The following is a 20,339-nucleotide window of genomic DNA, read 5'->3' on the forward strand; positions in this document are numbered from 1 at the left end:
AGGGAGGAGAGGCGGGAGGGGGCACAGACAGGACGGGGGGGTGGGTCACAGAGGGACAGAGGGGCGGGCAGGACGGGAGGTGTGGGACGACAGGGCGGGGCAGTGGGGCAGTTTTCGGGGCGGACTCACGGGTGCACTGGGCGGGGGCATCGCTGCGGGGTTGGTACCCCTCCCGGCAGGTGCAGTTGAAGGTGCCGGGGTGGTTCACACACACCTGCTGGCAGCCGCCGCTGGTGAAGTCGGCGCATTCGTCCACGTCTGGGAGAGGGCCAAGGGGAAAGACCATCAGAACCCCGTTCTCCTCTCTTTCACTCCTCCCCAGTTCCTCTTCCTCTACCTCTCCCTCCGCGTCTTACAGTCTGTCTGCTCTGGGTTTTCCTCATGGAAAACAACAGGCCCTGCATGTTTTCTCATGACATCATTTCCTGTCTCTCTGTCACAGTTCCCCTCTCCAGCCACGTCCTTCTGCCTGCTGGAACCTCAGGCGTCCGAGACACAGACTCGTTTGCACGGGACGGGGTGATTAATGACACCTCCATCGCCCTCTTCAACATCTTTTCCCCTCCTCTATCTCTCCTTCCCCCCCCCCCGCTCCCTCTCTCACCCAGACAGCTCCTCTGGTCCTCGCCCAGCTCCCAGCCTGCCTTGCAGCTGCAGTGGACACGCCCCTCGGAACGCACGGCGCACGCGTGCGCACAGCCTCCGTTCCGCAGGTCACATGACGTGACGTCTGGCGGGGGGGGGGGGGGTGCAACAGGAAGGGGATAAAAAGAGAGAGGGTCTCACTGTAGGAACTAACAGGGCGAGGTTTCACGACAGACACACACACAATTAGTGAAACGAATGGAATTCCACAGTAACGTAAGAACGATTAGCTAAATAGAGGGAAGATAAGCAGATAGAGATGGATATAGGACACACGTACGCACACACTCACACACACACGTATGCGCACACACGCACACACACACACGTATGCGCACACACGCACACACACACGTATGCACACACACGTATGCGCACACACGCACACACACACGCGTATGCGCACACACGCACACACACACACGTATGCGCACACACGCACACACACACACACGTATGCACACACATACACACACGCTCACACGTACGCACACACACACACACAGGTATGAGGGGGACATACTGACGCAGGTGGTTTGGTCCAGGTCCAGGAGCAGAGGGTGGGGGCAGTGACAGATGTGCCCCCCAGGGGTGTTAGTGCAGCCATGGGAACAGCCCCCCCGCTGCAACTTACACTCATCAATATCTGGGGGGGGGGGGGGGCACAATAATGAGACCAACAGGAGACAACCGCAACGAAGACGCATCAACAACAAACAGACCAAAGAAAGTACTCCAGCCTAAAGTACACAAACCAAAACCAGTGTGCTGCTGGCTGAGATCTGAATCCAGAGGATGTAATGTGACATGTATGTTTGTCACGGCTGTTTGATGTGTTATGTACATCTATGAAACGTGTCATATGTGTACCTGTATGTTTAATCTGTGTGTAATCTCTTGAACGGAACTGCCTAAGGACGCAAAATGAATTCCAGTGCAAACTGACAATAAAATGGTATCGTATCTTGTCGTATCACATTTCAACCGACAGCAAGACCAGACGCAGCGGAGCTGGGTGGTATATGTCGGTGTGACGCACTGCAGGACTGACAAGCAGCAACCGACACGGGTGCAGTACTGACCCACGCAGCTGTGACCGTCGATGTGCAGCTGGTAACCAGGGAGACAGGAGCAGAAGAAGGAGCCGCGCGTGTTGGTGCAGTTCTGCTCGCACGTCCCATTCTGAGACAAGCACTCGTTCACATCTGGGGGGGGGGGGGGGCAAGGGAACCCGTGTGACTGGAGTGACCTTCATTTTAGGACCCCCATGTCGGACCCCTGAGGTGAGGAACGCCTTTTTCGGGATGGTGATGAGGACGGCGTTTGGGGATTCTTGCTCGGATAAACATGCTGGCTATCAGGGCTGGAATCCGTTATTCAGCACCCAATGTTTCTATGGAAATTAAATCAAGCGTAACACGATGCACATATAACACTCTTTCTCCAGGCCTTCCCTGCAGGCGCTCTCAGGTGAGATGTGTTTGTGGCGGGACTCGATCTGGTTCGAATCAGACGGCTGACCTGGCAAAAACTGCCGTTTCCGTAAAACGGTAAAACACGCACACACTTTAAAACGCACACGATGTAAAAGCTTGGCCTAAGTGTAACTATAAAAAAAGCGTACCATTCGTGGAGCGGTGGCGCCCCCTACCTGTGCAGTTGTGTCGGTCCAGAGAGAGCTGGTACCCGGGCTGGCACAGGCACCGGTAGCCCCCGAGCTGGTTGCCGCAGCCCTGCTGGCAGTCCCCGTTGTTCAGGGCGCACTCGTCCACGTCTGCGGCCACGCCCACCGGGCCCGCCCACCGGGCAGAAAGCAGTGGAGACGATGAGCACCACACCTCCGCAGTCAGCTGTCACTCAAGAGCTATCACCCAATCACGGACGAGCAAAGACCTACTATATCACTGACTAGAGAAGATCTGTCGGTGAACAGATAGGACCAAAAGACTGAACACATAGGGTCTCTGCATAGACTCAGTAAACCTGCTGTGTTATTTGCAGGGGAGTTTTTTTTCTCACCACCATTTGAATTTTAGGACAGGACTTACAGGTTCTGTGGGAGGACGGGTTGGGGCAGGGCTACAGGTTCTGTGGGAGGACGGGTTGGGGCAGGGCTACAGGTTCTGTGGGAGGACGGGTTGGGGCAGGGCTACAGGTTCTGCGGGAGAGAAGCTTCCAGAACTCACTCACCGAAGCAGGAGTAGCCGTCTCCGCTGTAGCCCTGGTAGCACTGGCAGAAGTAGGAGCCCACGACGTTCCCGCAGCGAGCGTTGGGGTCGCAGCCATGACGACCGGAGGCACACTCGTTCTCATCTGGGGAGAGACGCTGGTTTAAATGATCGCTAAAGCCCCACCACCAACCTTCCCGTGCCCAGCAGATGTTAAGGACAATCTTTGAAATATTAGGGCGATCAATGTGAAGCCCTCCACCTCCATTCCCCTCACAGTGAACCCCTGTAACTCTCAGAGCAAACCCCATCTGAGCGTTAGAGTGAACTCCTCTAACCCTCAGAGTGAACCCCTCTAACCCTCAGCCTGAACCCCGGGAACCATCAGACTGAACCCCTGTAACCCTCAGAGTGAATTCCGGTAACCCTCAGACTGAACCCCAGTAACCCTCAGACTGAACCCTGGTAACCCTCAGACTGAACCCCCGTACCCCTCAGAGTGAACCCCCATACCCCTCAGACTGAACCCCTGTACCCCTCACACTGAACCCCGGTAACTCTCAGACTGAACCCCGGTAACCCTCAGACTGAACCCCTCCGAACCTCAGACTGAACCGTACAGACCTTCGCAGTGGGTGCCATTTCCTCTGTAGCCCAGCTCACAGACGCACTTGTAGCTCCCCAGAGTGTTCTCACACACACCCTGACCAGCACACACATCCGGGCTCTCCTTGCACTCGTCTACATCTACAGACAGAGACAGAAAGAAGAAGGGAGAGAGAGAGAGAGAGAGAGAGAGAGAGAGAGAGAGAGAGAGAGAGAGAGAGAGTAAAGACATCATTGCAAGAAGAAAGGAAACAGAAATAACACAAGACATTTTCTCAGAGATATAAAACTGTGTACAATAGAGTTTGTATGTGTTACTTGTCTCCCTAGTTTTGGTACAATGATAATTGGAAACCCATCCAGCCGCTGCAATATACGCGAAACCTTTTAATCAGGGTTCGTCTAAGTGCGTTAGGCACATACGTGTTGGAAAAGGTGTGCGTAAAAACTGTGTTCAGTTCAGCTTAGACACTGCGCTCAATTACACCTTTTCTCACAGCCTAGTAAAACGGTGTAACAAGGAAACGGAGAGAACGCAGTACCTTGACACACTCTGTAATCTGGACACACAGGACCTGAGAGGAGGAGGAGGAGGAGGAGGAGGAGAGGAGAGGAGAGAAGAAAGGAGAGAGGGAAAAGTGGAAAGGAGGATGAAGAGGAGAGAAGGGAAAAGAGAAAGAGGAAAAAAGCAGAGGGCAGGATGCACGGGCACAGCGTACGGGGGGGGAGAGAAAGCAACGCAAAGTGGGGTTAGCGCTTAGCATGGCCGCCGCGCTGAGCGCGTTCCGACAGAGAGCCTGCAGAATGACATCACAAACAGGCCGACGAGCCGAGCAGGAGAGAGCAAACGCAACCGCAGGGGTCTGCTGTCGCAGGGGGCAAGAGAGCGAAGCATGGCGGACAGGTCACGTGACTGCCAAAAGGGTCATGTGACTGCCACTATCAAGCACTGACGCAAAAGCAGAGGATGTCACGAAAGACGCAGAGAAATAAATGTACAGAACAAGCGATGAAGTTTATGAGCACAAGAGAGAGAATGAAGGAAGTCTGAACCTGCCCACACAAACAAAACACAGGTCCATCCCTACACACACATGCACACACACACACACACACACACACACACACACTCATTGCCTAATTGCAGTGAGAGAGACAGACAAACAGACAGACAGAGAGACAGAGAGAGACAGACAGACAGACAGACAGACAGAGGCAGAGAGACAGAGAGACAGACAGACAGGACAGAGAGAGAGACAGAGGCAGAGAGACAGGGGCAGACTCACCCACACACGCCGGTGTCTGCGCTCTGAACCCAGGCTGGCACTGGCAGATGAAGCTCCCGGGGTTGTTGACACAGACGTTCCCAAACTCCCGACGGCACTGCTCCTCAAAGCTGCACTCGTCCACATCTTATACACACAGCAAAGAGTCCCTGAAGAGTGCACACACACACGCACGCACGCACACACACACGCACTCACACACACACACACACACACGCACACACGCACGCACTCACACACTCACACACACGCACGCACACGCACGCACACCCAAACATGTGCTGGAGCATTCTCCTCAGTCACTTAGGCAAACCCACAGTCCCACAGACAGGGTGAGCGCTGGTCCAGCTGAACACCGCAGCGCCTCGGACCAGCCGAGTCCACACGCTGCACCACCGCAGCGCGCAGGAGTGCCAGCTCCGAGCGCCCCCACGTCACACCACACGCCCACACCCGCACACCCAGCCACCCACACAGCACCAGCCACAGCACACAACGCACGCAGACAGCGACGCACGCAGAGACGTCCGCACTCGAGCCACGCACACACACACACGCCCGGAGGCCAGTCACTGCAGCCAGCGCGCACTCGTCCACATCTGTAACACACACACACACACGCGCACGCACGCACGCACGCACGCACAACACAGCACACGACAAGCAGTAACCACACCACACACACACCCCCGGCATCTTACGACGCACGTCCACGCAGCACACGACCACGCACAGCCACACCGCACGCGACGCCTGCGCTCAACGCACCGCACCCACACACACCACCACACACGCACCACACAGCCACACACCACACCACACACACGACGCATCACGCACACACACACACACACACACACACACGCGCACAGCACACCACACACACACAGCACACGACACCACGCACACCACCACACACACATAATATGCAGTACATAAATACACAGAACACTCTGAAAAGTTTGAAGCATCAAAAGCGAAGCACACAGGACAGATTTTACTTCTGAAACAGGCGCAATATGGAGCATCAAGCACAGAAACTCTATTAAAACCAGCACACACTTCACCCATCAGTAGGACTGGGAGCGTTTCATTTTATAAGACATATCTTATCCCCGGTCTTATCCACACTTACTACTGAACACCCCATTCGCTCTGACCACAACACCAACACCCCACCGACCCTCCTCCCAACACCCCCCCACCCCCCCCCCCACTCACCCTGACAATCTCCGACAGGGCCCTTCAGGTAACCACGGTGACAGCTGCACGTGAAGGAGCCGGCCGTGTTCGTACAGTTGGCATGGAGACCGCAGGCGTTCCGCCCCTCCCCAGCACACTCGTCCACATCTGAGAGAAAGGGAGGAGAGACAGAAAGACAGAGAGAGAGAGAGAGAGAGAGAGCGTAAGTGGAAGGAAGGAGAGAAAGGTCAGAGAAAGAGAGGAGAACGACGCGACTCACCCTGGCACTCCGCCGCCCCCTGCTGTTTAAAGCCTGCAGGGCAGACGCACCTCTCCCCCTCTTTCGTCAGGCCTGCAGGGCAGCCACAGCCCGCCCCGCCCCCAAGCGCCACCTGGTCCCCCGGGCACAGAGGGGTCGGCACTGGGACCGGGGACACTGTGATGGAGGAGGGAGATGGAGATACAGGCCAGCGGGCTGAAAGAACAGAAGAGAGAAGAAGATAAAAGAGAGAACACTCTCTATCTCTCTCTCTCTCTATCCCTCTTTCTCCCTCTCTATCTCTCTCTCTGTCCATCTCTCTCTCTCTCTCTCTCAGTGGGTGTATGAGCTTATGAGTCAGTGTCAGCAAAGACCATTCACAGGCTAACCAACACCAGACAACACTATAGCTTTACAATTCATAATACATGAGATACAGACTAGTGTAAAAAAAAGTGCTCAAAAGCAACTATACAAACTCTTTGGTGATTTCATGATGGTTTAGATGTGGTATAATAAAATGAGAGACTAATCTCAACTTGGCAAGGCAAAAAAAGTATGGTGTTTGATGTTGAAGTGCAGCGTATCATTACTAACTTTTGAGCATCACAACATCTTAACCATGGCTTTCCTGTGGCACAAGTTAAACGGATGAAATTAAGTGCAGTTAATGTAAGTGGGGAAAAAAAGGTTTTCCTTTCCCCCGGACACACCTGTGGTTCCCTCATTCTGCGTGCTTTCAAGATTTCCGATGCCATTCTCAGTCACAAGGTTCTTTAAAGAAAAAGAAGAAGAAATTAAAATGTGATCGATTTAAAACCCTGAGGTTTTCAACACACACACACACACACACACAAATGGTTCAACGTCCCGTGCGGCTGTGGAGTTTACGGAAAGTGCCCCCCGGGCCCAGAAAAGGAGGCGCCATTGTGGGTCAGTGCACGTGTGGGGCACCCAGCACAACTAACGGGGAGAATGAGCGCCTTGCAGACGCAGCTGACTGCGGGCGGAGCCACTGACCTGCTCCTCCGTGCGTTCCCTCTCCTGGAACTTCAGGACCTCGTTGGAGCTGAGCGGGGGGGTCGGGGGGGTCGACGGGGCCTCTCCAGCCGCCCACGCAGCCAGCAGCACCAGGAGGGGTCCCCAAGGGGGGTACATATTCTGTCCATTTAAATATAACCACTGTGATCCCTGGGGGATGTCAAACAGCACTTCCAGAGCAAAGCAGTTCGAGCCAGCCCAGGTTTTCCTTGAAGCAGGTCAATGCACTCAGTGGAAACAATCTGTTGTGAGGTCTGCTAACCTGTTTAAGTCCTGAAAGGGCTCTAACTGCTGTGCATTGCAAGTGTCCGTTCAGTCTCTGTACCTACATAAGAATATTTGTGCTAGGCAAAATCTTAATTTGGGCAAAACGACTTGAACCGACAAGTTGTGCATAGACAGGTATTTTCGATTCTGTAGGTCACAATGCCAATGTTGAAGCATATTACGCCAGAGCAAGGAAAATGCAGTCATCTTTTACCAATATTTACAAATAAGTTATTTTATTGTAGGCTATTATTAATGTGCAACAATACCACCGCACGTAAAAACGCAACGTAAAAAACACTACGTTAAAAAAATTATTATTACGCATAAACCCTCTACGGCGCAGTGAAAACTTTCCCTTGCTTTCATGTATCCCGGTAACGTCACTCATTGTATACAGACGTGGCTCGCGATGGACCAAATACAGCGTTTAGAAAGTGTGTGCGCGTGCCTCACTTAAACACGCGCTTCTAGCTTCTACTTTGTCCGTCTGTGGACGTTTTTCCTCCTTGGCTGTGCTGAGGAGTAATGTTCCGACATTGTGTGGCCAGTTATCTGAAATGATGATCTGCATGACTTTACATAACATCTCGAAGACGTCAAAGAGAGGAGGGGAACTCACTGGTACTAGGGGAGCATGAAGCATTGTGGAAAAAATGACAGAAATATACGACAAAACAGTAAGCCTACCTGAAAAAATTAAGCAGAATCACTTCTGGCCGAGCGTTCTTCTTCTACAATCCCAAATTGGAGAGGCGTCTCAATTCTACACCTCCCCCGCAGCCCACTCCTCAAAGGGGTTGTTCAAAACAGATTGCACATCCTGTCTTGGAATAGTTTACTTCCCATTCTTAAAACCCCAAATGACCGTTGCGAGACGTGAACGCCGGACCGCTTACCGCAGTTAAAGCATCTCGCGGCAGCACGTTTGAATGTTCCTTGATCACAGGCTAGAACTTCCCCCGGAGGGCGGAGCAAATGGAGGGAGACAAGAAGAAGAACAGACATCAAACGCATTCCCGCAATGTCCTATACTGGAGTAATTGCTACTTTGTCCCAAACAACAATCCCGCGAGATAGAAACAGACCACGCACACGTTGAGGCGTTTAGAAAAATCGGATGCCCCGGACCCTGTCCCACTATGCGAGAACTGACTTCGGTGTTGTTTTTCGTCCCCTTCGGTCACCGGTGCAATTGCATATTGACTTTCCATAAACTGGGACGTTAAACGAAATAGGGGCTCCATTGCACGTCGAAAGAAACACAACTTAACTTTAGAAGTACATTTGCAATTCAAGAGTTTTCGTTGACTCGACGAATGTTTATTTGTTTCGCTCCAAAATAATTTATCTTCTCGTTGGGGGGTGAAGTCATGTTAACAACAGCCGAGCATGAACCGCCAACATCAATATTTACAGTAGATAGGGTTTTAATCAAGCGCGAGCGAGAGAACAGAGGCTCCGTTTCCTTTGTCCTTACGGTGGTTACATATTCTGATCACGTGGGTCATGTGCCCTGGATGCTGTCTATGAAATGCGGTTGAAAGTAAATAACAGAGTGACGTGAGACAGACCGGCAATGAAGTGGTGAAAGGAAAACTTCCACGTTGCCCGTGTTGCTGCGCGTAGCTTAGTCATGTTTTTTTTTTTTAAAATAAGTGTGGTTTCTGGTTAAAAGGCAAAACACGCAGTACAGTGTACCGTGTGTAGATAAATTCGTTTAGTCTAATGTGTTCGTTTGGGCAATCGACTGGTGGAAACAGCAACTAAACAATCATTGTGTTGTGTTAATACAAACGACTTAATCCTGTAAATAAGCACAGTAAATACGAACTATTACATGTTGGTGTTATACTAGAGGTTCAAAGCGATTCTCTAAGTTGGTAAGGTCGTAGTGAAGAAAAAAATGGCTGTACAGGGTCCTGGTTGTCCTGAACAAGGTATGGGTGCATTTTCTTGGTATGGAAAATGGCAGCGCCCCAATACTTCAGTAGGTTTTGTGCACTTTGTAATGCTGATCAAGAGGAGCGTAACTGATGAAGACAAAAGTTTGCCTTTTTAAAGTTTGAAAATCTAGGAAAAATATTTAAAAGTATTTTTTCAGTATGAAACTTCTTCTACTGGCCTTAATTAGTGTAATCAACATTTGAAATGAAAAAGGTTAATTTCATGTATTTGCAAACCCCCCCTGCATGTTTATATCACAGAGATACTGTTCGGGTCCATTTGACCCGACAGTGAAAGTGGAGGCTAAAAGGGGTCAGAAGTGTCAAATTTAGTCCATTTCTTTCTTTGCAGATGTGAGACATAAGATATTTCCTACTCCCTCCCACCGTATTTCACCCCAATCACACACACACACACACACACCCGCATGCACACACAGACACACACATACACATGTTTGTATTGCTATACTTGTGAGGACTTCCCATTGACTTACATTCATTCCGTAACCTCTAACCCTAACCCTAACCCCAACCAATACATGCCTAACCCTAAGTCCTAACCCTAAAACAGCCTCTTGAACTTGTGGGGACCAGCAAAAGGTCCCCACCTTGCGTAATTTTCCTCATCCTTCTATCCTTGTGGGGACATTTGGTTCTCACAAAGATATTAATACATGCCGATACACACTCACACACACACATTTCACCCCAATCTAACACACACAAATACACACATACATACAAACACTCTTTCTCCTTATTATCCATTATCCCTACCTCACCTGTAAAGTGATATGCCGAACTGTTGGTGATCAAGTATAGGGCCCTTCAATTGTCCAAGTTCGTCTTCACAGACACCACAGCCCTAGTGTCTCATGAGCACTCTCCATAAAAATGCCGAAATCAGCACCAGAGAGGACCAGAAACCAAGCATGATCCTAGATTACAATGCCACCGAAGGGGGGGTGGAACAACTTGGACAAAGTAACGGGGTCCTACAGCACCAAGCGAATGACTGTGCGCTGGCCTTTAGGCATCTTTTATAACATAATTGATGTATCGGCCTACAATACGTTCATCATCTGGATGGAGATTTTTCCTGAGTGGAACGTGTCAAAGCTGTACAAGAGGCGCATCTTCCACGAGAAGCTGGGGAAGGCACTCGTGGTACCGCATATACAACGGAGGCAGCACAAGGACCCCAGCCACTGCAGCCACAGTGAGGGAGATCCAGGAGAGGGCTGCACCTAGTACACCAATGCCTGAGGTAAGTGTGTGTGTGTGTGTGTGTGTGCGTGTCAGGGGATCGGGTTCAGCAAAAAGACATAGTAATCATCTCCCTCATCTTTCTAGGTTGCTGCTGGGGGAAGAAGGAAGTGGAAAAGGTGCCAGGTCTGCATGACATCAAGATGAACATGACATGTGCGACGTGCAAAATTCATTTGCACAAAGCATACCGTGACGACTTGTCCCTCATGTGCTGTGTAGATACACAGATACGCACGCACACACATGCCTCGTTCATATTGCTCATCTCTTGTTCTTTTTTGTTCATTTCTGGCTCTAAACATTCTAAACATTGCACAAATAAAGATTACTTTCAAATAAAATCCTTATGACTCATTTGGCTTGATTTTAAGTGAACGGGTCAATTTGACCCTGAACAGAAGAGGTGTCTCATCTCTATTTAGCAACCCCATGAAAAAAAAATGTTTAAAAATGTAAAACAAATTTAAAATTAAATGTTATATAAAACTAGTGTATTTTATATCTAGGTTTTTCCAATATACAGAAAAAAAGAGTTTGAACATGTATTTTTTATGAAAAACGAGTGAATTATCCTAATGAAACCATGATCTGTGAGAGGTGAATAACACCATTGCACTAAATTTTGATGGAATTGTTAGTAACAGTTATTGCTGTCAAAGAACAGTTCATACCGGCAGGCACAGACGCATGGACTCTGGGTGACTGAGCACCTGAACCTTTTGTCCAAACTGCTTGATGTGCTCTTTTGATATGATAAAAGTTGAAGAAAAAAAAAAACTTTATTCTTGCTGTCCTTCATTTTCATTCATCCATTTTGGTAAAATATATTGTGTACAATAACTGGGTCTTGTAAAGCTCTTTGAGCACCTGCCCCTCAAAAGGTCCCTTCAGTGTCCTGCATACTGGTCACAGAAGCTGCCTTTACATAACAGAATTTGTACAGCATGAGTATATGCCGAATGAAAGCAAGTGAAACTGAAACTAGTTTTATTCATTCTTTGTATTGTTCAAATTTAACCATGCACAAAAGGCATCCTTGTGCCAGTGGAAAATATGGATTCATCATCACGTGAACCCAATTACAGAACAATCAAGAAGTCTCCCAACAACACTAGTACTACAAATACCTGAAATATAGCCACAAGGAGCTATACATTTTTATGGCATATACGCACGTAAGGTATATTTTATTATATGTAAACTATACGTCAATGTTTTCGTTGATGTCCTTATAAATAAATAATAAAATTATGACTGCAATACAAGCGTTGTCACAAGGGGTGCTCATTGCGCTCAGCTCTCCTACAAGGTCGTCTAAGAGCATGGGTGGTGTCATTCAGCCAGGGAGTACCAACGTTGTTAGCCTTAGGTCTTTCAGTTTTAAAGATCAAAAGACCTTTTGTCGGACCTTAAACATCATGAGTATGCACATAAAATGGCACTGCAAATTTGTATAGAATACTGGGCAGCAGGTTTGTGGCATCATTCTCTTCTTCGTTCTGGAAGAAGAATAAGCGTATAGCATATGACAATACACTGATTTACCGACAGAGGTTTGTGTGCCAACTCTCAGGAGAGATTCAATCTGCTTCTTTGTTTTTGTTTTTTTCTTTTTTTACAGTATTAATGCCTATGTTCCAACAGTCAGCCAAACAGTTGAAACTAGGTTGGGATTGTTCAGAAATCGACCAAGAGAAGAGGAACAACTAAGTTTCTGAGTTTCTAAGTAGTATTTGTGGGCCAGTTGGGGCACTGTACTCTCTTGTCCAAATAAGCATCTAGCACCCCTGGCAAAATGACAGGGGCATTGGATACATTAAGCCATGTGTAGGATTCTTTCAGTGAGACCCGGATATATACATAGAGCTTTATTGTCATTGTTCAAGACAACAAAATTACAGAACCCTCTTAGTGCACAGCACATATAGCAAGATAACAAGATAAGAAGTAAAAAACACTGCGGTTGTCAAAGTCCTGTGGTACAACTTGTAAATGACTGTAAGTTTTTTTTTTTACCTTTAACTAGCAAGTTTTTTTATGTGGACTTCATCTTCGTTAAGCTGATATTAATACAGTAATACACTATATTAATACACAAAGCATCAGAACATTGTTTTTTTCTTATTCTTTTTTTCTCTTTTTGAGAAACTAAGCAATCGTGTCCATAAAATAGTCATTTTTAGTTACATTTAAATGAATAATACAAAAGCAATGTTGGAAATTGTCAGCCATTATGATATTTGTTCATGTTATGAACATGTGGACCTTGCAGTGTGTAAACCATCCTGGATGCAACAGTATCTACATATTCAACATACAGAATTGTTTGCTTGCGATTTCAGAAGTCTACATCCACACACTGTACATGTGTACATTTGGCAACGTTTGCCATATAGATGGTTAATAGTTGACACTTATCAGACCAGTTGGTCAGGAGTCATGTGAGAGGAGCAGAGATTTACATCTTTAGGCGTGTCAATCTACATTCAAATGATATGGTTTATAAGAAAATGTTTATGTGACTGTGACACTAGAAGACAGGAACACAACAAGGCATATGATCTAAATCCAAACTTAACTTCTCGGGGAGATGGCTCGCTTGCCGAATGTTACTTTGATTCCAAGAACTCCACGTTTTGGACATCTGATGAAGAAGGATGTTAAAGCGGCTAAGCATAGCTTTCTCAGGCAAAACCCAGATGTTCTCTATGGGGACCGCAAACAAAATGGTTTAATGACAAACCTGATCTTTTATGCCTCTGACACAGACTCGTGGGAAGAAAGATTATATAGTGAATGGCAACAATCTACTGCCAAAGAGATTGCGCATGGAAGGCAGATAAAATTCACCAATCCAAATGGGGAAAAAATAGTCAATGTCATCTTTTACAACACCAACATAACTTTGGTCCAAGGCAAACAAGATAACCTTCTTGAATTTTATAACACTTTTGAAAACGAGGACAGAAGACGAACAGTGATGGAACAAGCAGAAAGAAGATAAGAAGACGACACGAACGAATGAGGAATTGATGGACGACGGACTCACGCTTGCAAGCACAATGAGGAAGGGCAAGAAGGTGTACACGCCATTTTAATCTGTGATCTTAATCAACTCATCTTCTGAAACCCTCTTCAGAATTTCCTTTTTCTCATTTGGTGACTCTCCTTTAAAATGTCCTTTGTAGTAACAAGACTTTTATAGATCATCCTATTTAAAATCAGTCTAATGCATTTTACTCTTACAGGTAACTGTTGGTAATTGCCGGTGTTTTCTGTTTTTATAATATAATATATTTGGGTAGCTTGATGTCTTTATTCTGTGGATTGTCTATACTTATGAACTTATGTTCATATTACTCCTTCATTCATATATGTATCACAAATCATACACTTAATTTAATTTTTATTATAATAATTAGTAATATTGTTGTTGTTGTTGCTATGAAAATGCATCAACCCAAGTGTGTTGGCAGGTTAATCAGCTGTATTATTTGGCTTTTATATTTTATTTTGCAGATGCCTGCATTTCTGAATCATTATTGTTAGAAGTTGATTTGGACAAGAATATTTGCAGAGAAAAAATGGGAATAATTTTGTTATGATTTTCAACATCTTCCTTTTTTCATTGTGTTTCTTTTGAAAAAAGTCTTTGCAATTATTATCCTAGAAAATCTAAGCATAGATATTTTAGAATGTTCTATTGTAAGAGGAAGTACTGAATGCAGACACGTTTGAGGGCATGTAACATCCAGCAACAGTAAATAATTGTGAAACATATTTTAACTTGATGTTTTCATATAAAATAGGCTTATGTCATATTGTTAATCTGTAGGTGAATATGTTTTACCATTGCTCACCGTTGTTTGCCATTATTATTTTACACTACTAATTTCATTGAAAGCACTATGTGTGAATTAATCAAAAATATTTGGTATAACCACAATAAAAATAAATATCTGTCACTATCTGATTGTTGCTCATCCTTAAAGGTAAATTAAAGGGGGCGGTGCTGGAGCCGGTAGGCTCCTAGGGTAACCATTCAATGGGTCATCAGATCCAGGGCTTGCCTTAAAATAAGCACAGCAAAAAATACAAAAACAAAGCCGCAAAAATTGGATTACGTGATCCTCTTCCCCAAAAAGGCGACAAAACAATCCTTAGCAGGAACTGGCGACGGTTGCTGCACAGGTGAGGTTACTGTTCTTCTCCCAGGTATGGAAGGAAAACTTAAATAGGTACACCAATCAAGAATAACCACTGGCACCTGCAAATGGGTAAGATGGAAAAAGAGATAAACAAGCAAAGTAGGTTGAGATGGAGAGAGAGAGACAAGCAAAGTAGGTTGGAGATGGAGAGAGAGACAAGCAAAGTAGGTTGGAGATGGAGAGAGAGAGACACAAGCAAAGTAGGGGAGCAAATGTAAAGTAGTGGCAGGCCTGGAACGGCCTTTGTTTTTGTCTCTTTACAGAAATATCTTCGTGCAATTTCTGATGCTGAGAGACACATTCAAACTATCCACAGAGGACCGGCGTTTCATCAAACGTATCAAACTTTTATCAAACTTTAAAAAAACACTTGTTAAACTGCAGGAGAACCCTTTTACTACCACGGACGGGACCGGCGGGACCCCAGCGGACCGGGCCAGCCAGAAAAATGGCCAGCCGAGACCTCACGAATGAGGTAGGCCAAGGACCAGCCGGCTGACTGGCTGGAGGTCTGGCTGACCGGGTGGCGTTTCTCTCTCAGGCTGACACAGAAAAACTAATGCATGCTTTCATAACCTCTAGGCTTGACTATTGCAATGCTCTCTTGTCTGGTCTACCTAAAAAACAAAAAAAGCTGTTGGCCGCCTACAGCTTGTTCAGAACGCAGCAGCTCGAGTACTGACGAAGACCAGACAGAGAGCACATATGACGCCTATTTTAAAGTCATTGCATTGGTTGCCTTTCAGTTTTAGAACTGATTTTCTTACTCGTATTTAAATCACTGAATGGCCTGGCACCAGACATGGTGCCAGGCCATGCTTTTTAGATATGTACCTAGCAGGCCCCTCAGATCCTCTGCAGCTGGCCTCCTAGTCGTCCCAAGGATTTCAGCAAAAACGCACGGGGAAACAGCTTGTGGCCCTAGTCTCTGGAACAGTCTGCCTAAGGATCTGAGGGACTCCTCCTCTGTGGACATTTTTAAAAGAAACCTAAAGACATATCTTTTTAGCCTGGCTTTTACTTAAGGTGCCTCGTCATTTGTTGTTTTATTCATCTATGGTTATTTTATTATTTTAATTGTTGTTTTGCTTTTTTGTTCCTTTGCTTGCCTCTGTTTGTTTACTTTTGTTTTTGTTGCATTGTCTTTCGGTCATGTGCAGCACATTGGGCTACAGCCACTGCATGAAATATGCTATATGAATACATATTGATTGATAACACAGGTGGAGGCAATGCAGGTGATGACAGGGCAGGACAAGGCAACATCTACAGGTGCAAGGGAGAAGAACACGGAGAGATAGAAACCAGAGAGAGGGAGAAAAGAGATATAGAGAGAAAGGGAGAAGACGCAGAAAACACAGAGACAGAACGAGAAGGACAGAGGCACAACCGCGACAAACGTCTTGGGGAGATGGCTCACTTGCCGAATATCAATTTGATTCCAAATATTCCAGATTCTACGAAAGCACTTCAAGCAAAACCCAGATGTTATCTATGGGAATCGCAAACAAAATGGTTCAATGCCAAACCTGATCTTTTATGCCTCTGACACAAAATTGTGGGAAGAAAAACTGTGCCGTGAATGGAACCAATTTACTGTCAGAAGGATTCAGCGTGGAAGGCAGATAAAGTTCACCGATCCAAATGGGAGAAAAAGAGTCAATGTCAACTTTTACCGAAACAAGACAACTTTGGTCCAAGGCACAGCAGCTAACCTTCTTGAATTTTATAACACTTTTGAAAACGAGGATAGAAGACGAACAGTGATGGAACAAGCAGAATGAAGGCAAGAAGACGACACGAACGAATGAGGAATTGATGGACGACGGACTCACGCTTGCAAGCACAATGAGGAAGGGCAAGAAGGTGTACACGCCATTTTAACTGGAACTTTTTAAGTTGGGGAATCTGTGATCTTAATCAACTCATCTTCTGAAACCCTCTTCAGAATTTCCTTTTTCTCATTTGGTGACTCTCCTTTAGAATGTCCTTTGTAGTAACAAGGCTTTTATAGATCATCCTATTTAAAATCTGTGACGGTCCGGGTAGGGGGGACCCAAACGCAGAGGGAAAAAAACACAAACTCAAAAGGGAAAATTAACAAAGACTTTACTAACACAAGGTGAACAAACAAGGAACAGACAAGGCCACAATGGGCTAAAACACAAACTCAAAAAATAATCTAATGAAACAGAAAACAGGAACTCAAAAACACAGACAGGGCAGAACACGGGAAGGCAGAGCACAAGGGAAGGACAAAAACACAAGTCAGGAACAAAATACAGGCAGGTGAAACACAAACTCAAAAAATAATCTAACGAAACAGAAAACAACAAGAACTCAAAAACACAGGCGGGGCAGAACACGGGAAGGCAGAGCACAAGGGAACAAGCAGGTACATACAGTCGGGAAACAAACACAAGCAGGCAGGTACATGTATGTCAGGTAACAAACACAAGGCAGAACACACGCAAGGAACCAGCACCCGAGTCAAGGGAACAGAGAACTTAAATAGACAAGGGGTAACAAGACACAGGTGAACTCAAAAAACAATCAAACCAGAAGGAGGGGATAACAAGACACAGGTGGGAACCATGATGGGATAACGAGACAATTGAAACAATCATACAATTAACAGGAGGGGAGCAGGACACAAAACAGAAGTGCCGCCATCTGGCGGCCCAACAAGGGAAACACAGACAGGAACACAGGACCATGACAAAATCAGTCTAATGTATGTTAATCTTACAGGTAACTGTTGGTAATTGCCGGTGTTTTCTGTTTTTATAATATAATAGGTTTGGGTAGCTTGATGTCTATATTCTGTGGATTGTCTATACATATGAACTTATGTTCATATTACTCCTTCATTCATATATGTATCACAAATCATACACTTAATTTAATTTTTATTATAATAATTAGTAATATTGTTGTTGTTGTTGCTATGAAAATGCATCAACCCAAGTGTGTTGGCAGGTTAATCAGCTGTATTATTTGGCTTTTATATTTTATTTTACAGATGCCTGCATTTCTGAATCATTATTGTTAGAAGTTGATTTGGACAAGGATATTTGCAGAGAAAAAATGGGAATAATTTTGTTATGATTTTCAACATCTTCCTTTTTTCATTGTGTTTCTTTTGAAAAAAGTCTTTGCAATTATTATCCTAGAAAATCTAAGCATAGATATTTTAGAATGTTCTATTGTAAGAGGAAGTACTGAAAGCAGACACGTTTGAGGGCATGTAACATCCAGCGACAGTAAATAATTATGACATATATTTTAAGTTAATGTTTTCATATAAATTAACTTTTAAAGGCTTGTCATATTGTTAATCTGTAGGTTAATATGTTTTACCATTGCTCGCCGTTGTTTGCCATTATTATTTTACACTACTAATTTCATTGAAAGCACTATGTGTGAATTAATCAAAAATATTTGGTATAACCACAATAAAAATAAATATCTGTCACTATCTGTTTGTTGCTCATCCTTAACGGTTAATTCCACTTCAATCTGTTCAGAAGGAGCGACAGGGCAACTGCTGTTCCAACTGTAAACAGAACTTCACGCTCATCTTGCGGTAGCTGATAAAAATTAATTCCTTGCCTTTGCCGGTGTTATAATCTTGCAATCTGCCACACAACATCCATCCATCCATCCATTATCTATGAGGAATTGATGGACGACGGACTCACGCCTGCAAGCACAATGAGGAAGGGCAAGAAGGTGTACACGCCATTTTAACTGGAACTTTTTAATTTGGGGACTCTGTGATCTTGAAAGGGAAGTTAAACTTTATGCGATGTAAGTAATTGATTGAATCTGCCGCTTCATTTCCAATTTTTCCTCCAGTTTAATCTGATGTAAAAATGTCACCGGCTCCACCTGGTAAAACTGAAACCGCCAAACACAGGAAATTGAAAGTCAGTCTGCACGTTCATAATCACGGTCTGTGGACACGCAGAGAATGTTTATCAAAAGGCCAAGATGTGAGACTGTGCCTTTTACATCGCGGTCTTGTCGATACTTTCCTGTCAATTGTTCCTTAGGGTCTCCCCGCCCCCCCACTGATCAAAAATGACAACCTAGGAAAGCAGTCTTAGAAAAGTTCATACTGGCAGATACAGGTACATGGATTCTGTGTGACTGAGCACCTGCACCTTTTGTCCCAACTGCTTGATGTGCCCTTTTGATTTGATTTTTAAAAAATTAAAAATAAAATAAATTCTTGCTGTCCTTCATTTTCGTTCATTCATTTTGGTAAAATATATTGTGCACAATAACTGGGTGTCGTAAAAACAGTTTTTTCAAGGTTGGTGTGCCCTTGTCTCACTTTGAGCACCTGCCCCTCAAAAGGTCTCTTCAGTGTCCTGCATTCTGGTCGCTGATGCACCACATATATTTTTTCGCAAGATGGGTTGATCTGATGAATGCAAAGATTTCTTATTTGATGACTGCATGGGCTGACTGAGAATGCATCACAAGCACAATATCCCAAGAAACGTGGCATCAGTTCCCCAGACTCACAAGCACTACGGACTGCTTTGAGATAAGGACTGAACACCCAAGGAGCCTTAAAACTTAGTAAGTGACATTTATTTGTGGTTACAGTCGTAAACATGAATAACTGTAGACTCACCAATGGATACTATAGTTTGTATTCTATTGCTTAAGAGAGTGAAAAATGAAACTCCTACAAACGCTCACGACTTGCATTACCTCAATTAAAATGTTTCAGTCCAAACCCTGAAGTGTAATATCCAGCAAAATGAAAGCCAAACTGATGTGCCATAATTTATCAGTTGCGGGTTTTGTGGAGTTTATTTTCTTTGTCTTTTTCGCCTTAAAATTAATATAAACCGATCAAGTACCAGAGGGATGCAAAAGCTCTCAGCGAATTTTGCTACCTGAGTAAAATAGTAACGTTTGTGCGTTTACTTCCATAGAGCGAAAAAGTATTCAAGTAACACGAGTTGGACTACAGTGAAGTACTTCACCACGTGTTACCGATCTGGCAGCATCATGAATAATTTATGAACACTTGTATGGTGGGTAAAGACTCATGAATAATTCATGACGTTTGTATACGAGTATATATAATGAAATACAAAAATATAAAAGTAATTGCTGCATCACGTTTGTTTTGTATTTTACTCAAAAACGGTCAAGTCATGTTCATTTGGCTACACATATCTTACAAACAGTAAAACATATTGATGACAGCCCATACTGCACGATAAAATCACCCGTCTTGTTGCCTACGTCTTGCCCACGAGAAACTGCACGAGAGCTAATGGTCAGACCATAAAGCTCACGTCCTGCTGCTGCATAATACTGGTCACTTGTCACGTCACTGAAAGCATCACGGCGAAAATGTCGCCAGGAGAGACGCACGTGGCCATACCTGCGCTTAAACCTCAAAACAATAATGCGTGGTCGTTTGCCCATGTTGG

At 45.3% G+C, this 20,339-nt stretch overlaps 1 protein-coding gene and 1 long non-coding RNA gene across 3 annotated transcripts in view; one reads left to right on the top strand and one right to left on the bottom strand.

Annotated features, from left to right (window-relative positions):
* Positions 1 to 8,759, bottom strand: part of si:ch211-221n20.8 (uncharacterized protein LOC100034409 homolog) — a 12,300-nt gene extending 3,541 nt beyond the window's left edge. Inside the window, exons 1-14 of one of the 2 annotated variants that reach the window (XM_064333892.1) lie at positions 8,145 to 8,756; positions 7,167 to 7,307; positions 6,860 to 6,920; positions 6,168 to 6,362; positions 5,927 to 6,055; positions 4,706 to 4,831; positions 3,962 to 3,994; positions 3,438 to 3,560; positions 2,836 to 2,958; positions 2,297 to 2,419; positions 1,728 to 1,850; positions 1,169 to 1,291; positions 605 to 730; positions 130 to 258 (exon numbers count right to left, since the gene is read on the bottom strand). In XM_064333892.1, the coding sequence (XP_064189962.1) occupies positions 130 to 258; positions 605 to 730; positions 1,169 to 1,291; positions 1,728 to 1,850; positions 2,297 to 2,419; positions 2,836 to 2,958; positions 3,438 to 3,560; positions 3,962 to 3,994; positions 4,706 to 4,831; positions 5,927 to 6,055; positions 6,168 to 6,362; positions 6,860 to 6,920; positions 7,167 to 7,304 (1,552 nt within the window). In that variant the 5' untranslated portion in view covers positions 7,305 to 7,307; positions 8,145 to 8,756. Of the gene's footprint in view, positions 1 to 129; positions 259 to 604; positions 731 to 1,168; positions 1,292 to 1,727; positions 1,851 to 2,296; positions 2,420 to 2,835; positions 2,959 to 3,437; positions 3,561 to 3,961; positions 3,995 to 4,705; positions 4,832 to 5,926; positions 6,056 to 6,167; positions 6,363 to 6,859; positions 6,921 to 7,166; positions 7,308 to 8,144 lie in introns of both variants that reach the window. The other variant, XM_064333893.1, reaches the window with a different exon arrangement.
* A 993-nt stretch (positions 8,760 to 9,752) lies between these two features.
* Positions 9,753 to 11,013, top strand: LOC135253988 (uncharacterized). Its single transcript, XR_010329730.1, has 2 exons — positions 9,753 to 10,670; positions 10,757 to 11,013. It is a non-coding gene; the product is annotated as an uncharacterized LOC135253988 (long non-coding RNA).
* Positions 11,014 to 20,339: the final 9,326 nt, after the last annotated feature.

This window comes from Anguilla rostrata, chromosome 4 (genome assembly GCF_018555375.3).
Source record: "Anguilla rostrata isolate EN2019 chromosome 4, ASM1855537v3, whole genome shotgun sequence".
Lineage (NCBI taxonomy): Eukaryota > Metazoa > Chordata > Actinopteri > Anguilliformes > Anguillidae > Anguilla > Anguilla rostrata.